This window comes from Eretmochelys imbricata, chromosome 8, assembly GCF_965152235.1.
Source record: "Eretmochelys imbricata isolate rEreImb1 chromosome 8, rEreImb1.hap1, whole genome shotgun sequence".
In the NCBI taxonomy this organism is placed as follows: Eukaryota; Metazoa; Chordata; order Testudines; family Cheloniidae; genus Eretmochelys; species Eretmochelys imbricata.
In genome coordinates, this window is record NC_135579.1 from 29,666,244 (window position 1) to 29,678,610 (window position 12,367).

General features: G+C 41.7%; 1 protein-coding gene across 1 annotated transcript in view; it reads right to left on the minus strand.

Annotated features, from left to right (window-relative positions):
* Positions 1-12,367, minus strand: part of SLIT3 (slit guidance ligand 3) — a 796,928-nt gene that overhangs the window by 124,589 nt on the left and 659,972 nt on the right. The window contains exons 21-23 of the mRNA XM_077823869.1: positions 8,829-8,897; positions 7,969-8,040; positions 7,712-7,783 (exon numbers count right to left, since the gene is read on the minus strand). Coding sequence (XP_077679995.1) covers positions 7,712-7,783; positions 7,969-8,040; positions 8,829-8,897 — 213 coding nt within the window. The remainder of the gene's footprint in view (positions 1-7,711; positions 7,784-7,968; positions 8,041-8,828; positions 8,898-12,367) is intronic.

The window sequence follows — 12,367 nt, forward strand, 5'->3', positions numbered from 1 at the left end:
CACCCTTTGTTTGTGTCACAGTCCAAGCATGACCTGTAGAAACTGAAATTAAATTACGACTCAGCTACAAAAAACCCCTGGAGTGACCAACAACTGGGAATGGAGACATGGTTAGGAGTGCATGTCCAGTGGGAAAATTGACTAAGAATTTGCCATATAACAGCACCCATCCACAGCCACCAGGAAGCTCTCCAGACCGCCTGAGCCCTAATAATTATACTTCGCTTTTCTACATAACCTTCGATCGAAGGATCTCAAAGCACTTCGCAAACACTCAGGGCATTATTTGAGATGCTGCAAATCCACAATTCCAGACAAAGTCAATAGCATCTGCAGATGCACAGCATCTCTGAAATCCAGACCCAAATTAATTAGGTGTCAGGACATCAGTGATATAGCTAAGTATTAACCCCATGCTACAGATGGGGAAGTTAAGGCTCACATGGGATGTTTGTGACAGGGACAGGAAACAGAGACCAGACGCTCTGAAAGGTAGGGCTGTGCTTTTGTCACCCGACCATTCTTTCCTGTTTTAGTCTGAATTGATTACCTTAGGCTCTAAAATGCAGGAATGATCACATACAATGCTAATAGAAAGGGTATGCCTTCAAAGTAAGGAACAGAACATGATTTCTTCTCTTCAGTGCAGAATGAAAACACACGGCAGCTTAAAATTTCAGGAGCTTACATATAATGTTTAATTAGGAGCAGAGGTTTGCAAATGAATAGTCACAAGGATGATGAATGGCACACAGAATCTTTTACCGTTAAACTACCAATTAATATGTAGCAATACGTTTTGGTCACAACTAGAGGTAAGCAAAAAATATTCAGTGAACAGTAAATTTGCCAAAAAATAATTTTTGGGGGCACTGAAACGATTTGCGAATTTGCGTCACATTCGGCAAATAGTTTCAACTGAAAAAAAAAAAAACATGAACGCAAACATTCTGAAAATGTGGTTTCAAACTGACCTTTCATTTCCAATTGTTTTCCTTGACCCAAACAATATTTTTTTGTTTTGACAAGAAAAACTGAAAAAAAATTCAATTTTGTTTGAAATGAACCTGTTTCCCCCCTGGATTTCCCATTTTAGCCATTGAACTGAAAAATCAGCTATTCGCTGAGCTCTAGTCACAGCCAGACTTGATGGTTAGAGGCCTGTGAGAAAAGCTGAATGTCTCAGTCCAGTGACCAGTGGACAAATGACCCCCACCCAATTGGCACATTCACTGATGTCTCTACGGAGGCCAAGCATGGAGATTTCACTATTCTTCTCACCAGGGCAGAATTTGGCACCTTGAAAGGGCAGTTTGGGGTAGATCATGCTGTGAGTGCCCATGATGTAGCTGTTTGGTGGAGAAAGAAAGGTCTTCAATCTCCAAGGCTATTAGTCTGGCATTCTTCATGAGCGCTGCATTCACTGAGTACCTAAAATCAAACCTAATAGAAAGGTCAGAGCTATGGGAAGATTTTCCTTTCATAAATCTTATTCCTCCAAAGTCCCACTGCAGCATTTTAGCCAGCGGTAGCAAATCCCCCAGAAAGCAATCAGTCACTGTCTGCCAAATAGCTCTGTGAGGTAAGTGTTCAGTGGGGTGCACAGTACTTAGCTCTATCCCAAATCCTCTTATTTCGGACTGGAGGTGTGGAGATAAATAACTCTCAGTGCACAGAAAATACTGTCCTGTGGCTCAAAAATGCAGGCAGCAGACCTTCTGCTCTCCAGAACAATGCTCACTGAAACAATGAAACCCACTCTAGTCTAGGAGCATTAACCTCTGTAAGCCTCCTTACCAGCCTCGACCTTCACAATCAGTCATTATTTATGTGATTATGGCCGGAAGGATTTTCCTTATCAGTAACATGAGGAACTATAAGTTTGAACATGAAGAACTCCCACCACTGCAGTAACCCTGGTTTACTTTCCTCCCCAGTGTTTCATTTAATATGTAGAAACTTGTCATCTGTACAGCTTAGCAGGAACAAATCAATGCAATCAAACCAAAGGGGACAGACAGTTACGCTAATAACAAAAATATTTGGCACCTCTACTGCTGTTTTGAATAGAAAATCCTAAATCACTTTGCAAAAGTAGGTAAAAGTGACATGCTGATTTTAACCCTGGGGAAACTGAGGCACAGAGCAGGTAGGAATCCTGCCCAACTTCACAGAATCAGTGGCAGAGCTGAGAAAAGAACTTAGGTTTCTTCATTCTTGGTTTATATTATGGTGTGGGTGATCAAAGGACTACCTTGAACAATATGGCAGACAAGAATGGTCTTTTGCGATAATACATGTAAAGTGGATTTGCTGGGAAATATCGAGGGGGAGGTGAATGCAAATCTGCCCCCCAAACACACTGTTCCTGGAATCTGAAGTTCAAGGCCCAAACTCTATAAAGTAAAGACTGAACTTATGTGGCAACACTATTCATAAGTCTTCGGAGAGAAAGCAAAATGTAGACATTGGCCTGTTTAGGTAGTCTCACTTACTGAGGATATTACAGTGATGGCAGGGAACTGTGCAGCCTGGACAAATCCCTGATCAGGAGGGAAACACACAGGTTTCCATGCAAGAGAGGGGATGACTAAGGAACCAGGAGCCTAGAGTAGGTGTTTTTTGTGGACCATGGATGTGAAACACAAATACAGTTGATCTGAACTGTGACACTCAGATGTGGCCACCCCATGGGTGTTTGAAATCTGAAAACCAACTTTACAAATGGATCCCTCTCTTTACAATGAAAGCTATGGCTCCAAACAGCCTTAGACTTTAGGGGGCTTGAAATCCAGATCTGTATTGCGTGACTTGAGCTTAACTCTTCTAACAAGAAAGAATATGAAGTTTCATTTGTTTTAGAGTACTTGAAAGTTCCTCCTACGCTACACATACTATGGAGCCGAGTTTTGCGACCACTAATCTTGGCCATCCTGCTGCTACATGCTATACCAGAACTTACTTAACAAAGGGGAAAAATATTCTTCTGCAAAGCCCCCAAGTCTTAACAATGGTTATAACTTTAGATGGGCAGTTCCAAAATACTCTGTAGATAACTAGAATGAAAGTCAACTCTCTGAGATGTTGGTAGGTGAACGTGTGCCACATAACACTGTGTTAGTAGCTTAACATTTGTAAAACAATTTAGAAAAATCAAAGATATTAAAGAGCATGAACCTCCCTTGAGGTTCCCCTTATATGTTCCACTCCATATTACTCAACCAAACAGTTTTAGACCAAAACTTTCTGAAGGAACCTCATCTTCAAGGGGATCCAATTTGGGAGAGCAAGGCAGAGCAAGAAGTCACAAGGAAAGTAAAGAGCACTTTAAGAAGGAAAAATCCATGATTTCAAGAAATAGGACTCATTCCCCCTAACTGCTAAGACTCCCCAAGTCTGGAGTCTCAAAAGAAAAAAGGAGATTTTTGTTTTTTGTTTAGTTTAGTTTTATTTGGGGAGGGCAAAAGCATGGAGCGAAGTTCCCTTTTCCCCCATTATGTTCCCTAACTTTGCTTCCAAGAAAAATTAAAGAAGACACTAGTAAATTTTGTCCTTACCACAGGAGATTTGGGACAAGGGGCTGCCATAAATATAAAGGGATTGCAATTTTCCTTACCAATATTTTCTTTTGCTAATCATTCATTGGGTTTAAGTCATGTATTTGCATCCACACTGCCCAAATTAAAAAAAAGATGGAAAGCCTGTTTCTCCTCTCCACATCATACTCCTGGTCACATGGTACTGACTCAACCCTTTCCCCTACTATTAAACTGCATTACAAACAGCTACAAATATTAATTATTTGTATAATGTTATTTCTCCATGTAAGTGATAGCTTTGGTTGCCACAGATATGTTGTACAATCACAGATGGGACAGGAGGTGGTCCATGGTGATATACTATACGGTCTATATGAAATAGTTTGAGAACCTCTATTATATCACATCACTTTCATTCCTATGTATGTTTGATCAGTAATTTACAATAATAAAAAGAGAGATCAATGCAGGTTTGTATGTGGTGGTGGCAAATTTGAGATGATGGCTCTTTACAGGAGGCAAAGTTCTTGTGAAGTATGATCAAAAGAAAATTTCCTTAAAGTAAAAAATTAATGTTTTTATTGAATGCTGTAGCAAGGAGGTGGAACAATAAAGCTGAGGTGTAAACCACTAAATAGGGCAAGAAGAGTTATGGATTGTCTTGCACAATCAAACCTCGTATCATTATTACATGGTGGATCCTCATTTCCCTCTGGTCTGAGAGGTTCTCATTTATCACAGCAATTCACAGAGCCATGGGTATAAAATATGAAAGTAAAGTACACAACCAGCCTGTTGCAGTCTTTTCCCTGCCATTTGAATGTTTCTGCTCTGATTCTTGATTTCCATTGAGTACCAGATAAATATAGCTGTGGTAACTTAATTTAGAGTTTCACCTGCTTTCTGCATTCAATATGTCCTTCCCCCCATGCTCATCCCGTGATTCTGATCCCACTCATAATATGCTTTCAGTGCATCGTATCACAGAGGGGATTCTCATCAGCTGACCCATCCTGGCAACCAGCATAGGCAGACAGCTACCTCCAAATCTACACTGTCAGTGTGCCAACCTGACCATCCTTGGGAACAGTGAAAACAGATACCTATACCCATCCTCGTAGAGGCAGAGAATCACTGTTGCAGGCACTAATTGCTCAGCCTGACAGGGAGAAGTCAGTTCTTAATTTGGCTCTCCCATGCCAGAACATTACAAAGCCATATATCTGGCTGGAATAATCATCTCTGTTCCCGCTGATTTCCATGTACTACACAATCCAGGAACTGTCCTATGAAATTCAATAGGGTTCGACAGAAGTTCAAGTTTTGTTAAAAACTTTTAGGATTTAAAAAAGAGATACTTGCTATAGTTTCTGAGGCATCCTCTAGAAAATTATACCCATGCTCTAGAGTTCTATCGGTTTCTATAGGCCACAGGGGAATAAATGGAGAGATGTTTTCCTCTGTTCTGCACAGGCTGTTACCATTTTGTGTTCCAGCAGACAAATACACTGTAGACTGTCCCATGGAGACCTTTCTTGCTCATTCTTGTCCCCATAATATTAAAGCAAGGAGATTTATACTGAAAGTATATGGTTACTCTCTGCATGTGAAAAAGCTTACTATTCACCTGCATCACCTAGATGTAAAGGGAAATCATGCCTCACCAATCTACTAGAATTCTTTGAGGGGGTCAACAAGCATGTGGACAAAGGGGATTCAGTGGATATAGTCTACTTAGATTTTCAGAAAGTCTTTGACAAGGTCCCTCATCAAAGGCTCTTAAGCAGCGATCTCAAACACAAATCACCATGAGGGCCACATGCGGACTAGTACATTGGCCCAAGGGCCGCATCACTGAAAGCTTCCATGAAGCCCTGCCCCTGCTCCGTAGGCCTCTTCCCACCCCTTCCCTGTCCCCATTCCAACCCCTTCCCCAAATCCCTGCCTCGGCCCCACCTCTTCTCCACCTCCTCCTCTGAGCGTGCTGCATCTCCGCTCCTCCCTCCTGGAAAGTCCTAAGCCCTGCCAAACAGCTGTTTGGTGGCAAAGCACTGGGAGGTAGGCAGAGGAGCGGGGGATGCAGCGCACTGGGGGGGGGGGAAGGAAGAGCTGTGGGAGGAGAGTTTGGTGGGCTGCAGGAAATAACTCTGGGGGGGAGGAGAGGGGGCAGGGGAGCTTGGAGGGCCGCAGAAAATAACTCCGTGGGCTGCATGAGGCCTGTGGGCTGCATGTTTGAGACCCCCTGCTCTTAAGCAAAGTAAGCTGTCATGGGATAAGAGGGAAGGTCCTCTCATGGATTGGTAACTGGTAAAAAGATAGGAAACAAAGAGTAGGAATAAATGGTCAGTTTTCAGAATGGAGAGAGGTAAATAGTCGTGTCCCCCAGGGGTCTAGACTGGGCCCAGTCATAGGCATGGGAAGTAGGGTGTGGGGGGTGCTGCAGCACACCCAGGTTTTATGCATGGTCCTGGCTGCATATGTGAGGTTCCAGCTGCTGCCCCCCAGCTACTGACCATGGACACAAGGTCCTGCATCATGGCTGCTGGCCCTGTGCCTGGGGTTCCCAGCTGTCAGCCCGCTCCTGGCTGCTGGCCCCACTCCCGCCCATGCACATGGCGTCCTGCATCCTGGCTGCTGGCCCTATGCCCGGCTCCTGGACGCGCATGCAGGGTCCCCGCTCCCAGCCACGCATGTGGGTCCTGGGTGCTGGCCCTGCTCCCGGGCGCACACGCGGGGTCCCAGCTGCCAGCATGTAGGGCTCTGCTACTGGCCCTGTGCCTGCCCTCAGCCGTGGCCCCAGCCTCAACCCCTTATCCTTGTCCCCCCTCCTGGAGACACGGCCCTTCTCCCAGCCTCAGCTCATGGGGTGGTGGTGTGGGGTTAGGGGGCGCACGAGGTAAAATGTTTGGGGAGAGTTTTGCTGGCTTTCAGCACCCCCACTATAAAAAGTGTCCCAGCGCCACTGGGACCAGTCCTATTCAACATATTTATAAATGATCTGGAAAAAAGGAGTAAACAGTGAGGTGGCAAAATTTGGAGATGATACAAAAATCCTCAAGATAGATAAGTCCCAGGCAGACTTGAAAGGATCTTTCAAAACTGGGTGACTGGGCAACAAAATGGCATATGAAATTCAGTGTTGATAAATGCAAAGTAATGCACACTGAGAAACATACTCCCAACTATACATATAAAATGATGGGATCTAAATTGGCTGTTACCACTCAAGAAAGAGATCTTGAAGTCATCGTGGATAGTTCTCTGAAAACATCCACTCAACGTGCAGAGGCAGTCAAAAAAGCAAAGAGAATGTTGGGAAGCATTAAGAAAGGGATACCTAATAAGACAGAAAATATCATATTGCCTCTATATAAATCCATGCTATGCCCACATCTTGAATATTGCATGCAGATGTGGTCGCTCAATCTCAAAAAAGATATATTGGAATTGGAAAGGGCAACAAAAATGATTAGGGGTATGGAACGGCTGCCAAATGAGGAGAGACTGGGACTTTGCAGCTGGGTAAAGAGACAACTAAGGGGGAATATGTTAAAGTTCTGTAAGATCATGACTGGTGTGGAGAAAGTAAATAAGGACGTGTTATTTACTCCTTCTCAGAACACAAGAACTAAGGGTCACCAAATGAAATTAATAGGCAGCAGGTTTAAAACAAACAAAAGGAAGTATTTCTTCACATAATGCACAGTCAACCTATGGAACTCTTTGCTAGAGGATGTTGTGAAGGCCAATACTATAACAGGGTTCAAAAAAGAACTAGATAAGTTTATGGAGGATAGGTCCATCAATGGCTATTAGCCAGGATGGAGAGGGATGGTGTCCCTAGCCTCTGTTTGCCAGAAGCTGGAAATGGGCGACAGGGGATGGATCACTTGGTGATTACCTGTTCTACTCATTCCCTCTGGCATTGGCCACTGTCAGAAGACAGGATACTGGGCAAGATGGACCTTTGGTCTGACCCAGTATGGCTGTTCTTATGCACCAGTTGGTACAGGATGTGTTGCACAGAAGTACAAGTACATTGAAGCTAATTGTGTGAAAATATTTATGGTGTACTGAATCAAGCAAAAGCCATCTGCTCATTAAGAATCCTGCTGTCATCGACAGCATCCTAATAAGCTGTAACCCAGACCTATTGAACAAGTATTACTTACAGCACTCGAAGAGACTTGAGTCCATTAAATGCATGGGCTGGAATACACCGGAGTCTGTTGTAGCTCAGGATCCTAGGAGAATCAGAATATGCAGTTACAGTATTATATGTTTCTTTGGTTATTTTGCTACTAATTTACTTAAGAAGCAGCATGGAAAGCCATCAGTTTACATAACAAGAGAGATACTCGTTGTTTAATGCAACTGATTTTGTACTGAACAACAATTAAAACTGATGCCGGAACCACTGATTACTTACAGCGTTGATAGCTGAGTCATGTTGATGAAGGTGTAATTGGCCAATATGCTGATGCTGTTGTTGCTCAAGTCACTAAAGAAATACACACAGCAGATACATCATTTATATGAATGACTTTAAAAACAAGTAATTTTTAAATGTTAAAACGGACTCAAGCAGCAAAGTAAGCATTTTCAAAGCTAGCTATTATCAATTGCCATCGTCTCTTATAATCAGCCTTGGAAGAATCCCTCAGCAAGGCACATCAGAGTATTTCTCTATGAGACTCTCAAGCATCTTCTAGGGCACATTTTCAGTGCATTGCAACATAGAAGCAATGGATGTAAAAGAAATTTCTGGGCAGAAATTTCTGGACAGGTGAGGCAGTCATAGGCGCACAACGAATTTATCACATGGATCTGCAACTTGTCACATTGATATCTCCTCCACAGGTAGCATGTATGTATTTTGTATACACATACACATGCAATTACTGCAGAGTACTAGGGTGAACAAAGTCTGATTGATGGGATCTACTTTGAACCTACAGTTACGACAACTCCACTTCTTCTACATCAAAAAACGAAAAGGCTTTGTTAGGTGCCTTCATTTTCCCAGTGCTATAATATCATAAGCAATGGTTTAACCATAAGAAATTGATGTCTGCCTTTTAAGCCTACCAGCGTTGTACGGGTAAATCTGCCACATCCAACTACAGTCACATAGTACATAATAGTTTTACAAACACTTAAAGGAAACAATTGCTGACATGCTAGGCACTCAGAAATGAGTTCCCAATGACAGTTCCCCATATTCTGCTCAAGACACACAGAGGAAAGAATCATCTAATTTTGCTGGCATTAAAACCATGCATTTCTTACATCAGTGTCAAGTGTCTGAAGGTCAACAGCTCCTTTGGCACAGCTGTTAAATGGTTTCCTTCCAGATATCTGAAAAAGAGTCACATTTGGATGATTAGGCACACACGTTAACATGAACTTTAGCCAGGTCAGGCTGCGTCCCTTGTATTTTTGGGGAAATGCAGGATCTATAGAACTTTAAAGTAGTAACTAGGGATGGAATCTTTGAATCATCACAGCTTTGAAACTATACTAAAACACCACTAGAATTTATTTGCTTCGCAAATCCATAGTATCCAGTGCAAAGCACCATAGTAGCTTGTTGGTGGTTTTGCTCAGAAATGTGAAGTGAGTATAGCAAGAACCCTTGACCTGCAGCTCAAATAAAAGCTCATTTAGCTCTTCATAGAAGACTCTTATAGAAAGAGAAAAAAAATCACACATGTTGTGCTCTTGGTATAAGGTTATATTTAATTAAAGTTTTTACAAGCAACTCTAAATGCTAATTTACCCCATTAGAACAATTTCTGCCCTCCGACTGCAAACAGCTTGTACAGACAGTATTTAAATAAACCCTTATCTAGTATGTTGCATCCCTTGATATTTGTACATCAGAACCTCACTTATTCCAACAGGGCCAACCAAAACATCTGATTATTTTCGAAAAGTTTCATTGCAGCAATCTCCTATCTGAGACTTCTTTTTTTTATTATTATTTTTACAATCTACAGTAATACAGGGGGAGATTTTCAAAAACACAAGTCATGGTTATTTAACTCCCATTTGTACCCCGCAAAATCTCTCCTACATTCAGCAGGTATACTTAACACAATCGACTGTATTTCCAGGCAAGGTATGCACTGCAGCACCATTGAAAAAAATTAGTTTTGTCTTTAAAAAAAATACATGTTGTTCACAGGAATTCACTCTGCAGAGCAAAAAATCGCCTTTAACACAGGAGGAATTTTAAATGGCCAGGAGTATATATCAACATAAATATTATCTGTTTAAGACCAAATACATGACAACAAGTTTTTAGCCCTGGAAGGTTCTACCTATACCCGAGAACATGGTCAATCTTGGGCATGTAATTCTCCTTAACGTTCATGTACACAGAAATCCCCACATGTCAAGATGTGAAAACTATTCCCTAAGATTAAGTACTAAATGCACCAATCATTGAACAGGAGCTACCTGAATACACACAATACATGCTGGACTATAATGTTCTCTTCCAAAGTTATGACCACTTACTCCTTAAACACATTTCATTATTTAATGAAATATATAAAGATTGTAATAGCTCTGGGTTAATTACAAGTGTCCTTATACCAGAGACAATCAAATCATCACTTAATTTGGGTCTGAAAAAAACTTATTATAACTCCTAAAATTTTACTAGGATGTCCTCATTTAACAATGCTGGTTACGTATCTCCATTGCAAAGCATCAGAAATTACATATGCAATTATGTGGTTCACCTGTGCACACATGGATGTGGTATATAGGTGCTTATTCAGCCACACATGTGCAAATTCAATTTGCACAAATACAAGCAGTAGCACATATGCAGCTGGGTGAAAAAGAACAGATCCTTTATGTCAATTTGTGGCGTCTCATAAAACCTCTCAATTTTAAATACATCCCTATTTAACACTATCAGGTCAAGGTAAGCCTGGTACGGTCAAAGTATTAAAAAGCAAAGAAAATGCAAGAGCGATTAATTATGGAAGTATTACAAAATAGAGATATTAGGAATGGTGGTTAAGGATTTGAAAGTGCTTCCAATAGCTACCAGATGACAATAGTATATAGTCTCACTTCAAGTGGGAAACAGTACATTTCATTTCATTTTGTTAACTGGGCTGTCAAAATCTATGGAGGGTCCTCGCTTTCTACTGGTGGACCCTGTCGACCCATATTTAAGATCTGGATGGCTTGCTCCTGCACTCCTTACCCAAATAACCCTCACTGAGATGAAGAATGTAGAATCAGGCCCTTGAAAACCAAAACTGCTCTTCTAAATGAACTCTGTGGAAGTGGAGCAGGAAAATGGCTCTACATCCTAAAGGTATTTCAGGCAGAAAGTGTAACATGGCTTCCCAGCATGTGTCTACACCTTCTCACTGCTGGGACTCTCGTATGGGAGACCTGTGGCTCAGATTATTAAATGTTTTTTTTATTTGTAAGAAAAACTGTTATGAGATTAAGACATAATTAAAAAAAAGACCACTGAGCCAGATCATAGCCCTGACATCTACAAAGAAGGGATGGACATTCTGCACTGAAGGGGGGGCTTTGCTGCTTCTCTGGCACCCTCTTCTTGTACCCCATGAAGCCGTGGAGGGTGCCCAAAGGTCCTGGGGCTGCAAGGAGGTTGTGATAGGGCAGATTGAGGTGGGGTACGTGCATTGTCCTCATTTTGGCTCTGGAGAAATTAGTCAAAAATAATGTAGCTCTAGTTCTTTCTGCTTTCATTCCAATGTTTTGGGAACAGCTGTAGCCAGTGGGAGGCAATGGTAGAAAAGTTCCAATGGAACTGTACTTCCAGTGGGGAAAGGCCAGTACAGAACTGTAGGACTTAACATGACTTTGGCCCATGTGACTCCACAGGCATCTGCCAGTTTTCCGTGTAAATCCAGTGGCCTTTTCTATGAGGGGAACAAATCCAACTTCCTCAGTACTATATACAGGGGGCGGGAGAAAAAGGCTCTCCTTCAGTCAATGCATGCAAAAATTTTCATCCCTCTGCGGACCCTTTTGATGGATTTCTCCATAGACAGACCTAGGTTATTGCAATCAATATGATGTCCTTCAAGGGTTATCAAGTATCACCCGGGAGTACATACACCCCCACACAGTGGAGAATAAAACACAATGATCTTCCCAGAATCTGTGCCATGCACAATTTTTATTTTCTTTGGCAACAAACCTATTTGGTCTGCATTTAGAACAGCAAACAACAATAATTATAGTGACTAACATATTATAGGTTCCGTCTCCATGTAGGCTGCTACAGCACCAAAGAATTTTGTGCAAGCTATTTGTTCTAAAAGACTCTTGCTGCAAGTTGAGTTTTCGTCTGCATTACTTAAAAGTAAAGAGGCACATACAGAAAAGCTACTGCCATTTATTACGGAATATATTATTTATATCAACTCATGTTTTATTTTCTCTCATCTGTTTCAGTGTAATGCCTTCGTACCCCATTTTCTGTTGTCTGAGCTCTGTTGTCTAAACTAAACAAACCCCAGGAAGAATTTCTCATATGATATTAGATGCTGGAGCCTAATAATAAAATGAAAAAATCCTCGGCTATCAAATGAATAGAAAGAAAAACTGACCTTTCCCTCCCCACTTATGAACTCCCCATGTGAACTGGAATCCTGATTTACATTTAGAGTAGATGGGGGAAATGACCCAAGTACTACTAGGATTAGATTAGAGAAAAGGGATCAAAACTTTTTTGCATTTTTATCCAAAGGCAAAATCCTCCCTAAATGCAAAACTTTCAAATAGATTGATCCTTCTATGCACAGACATCCCATGAATCAAGTGAT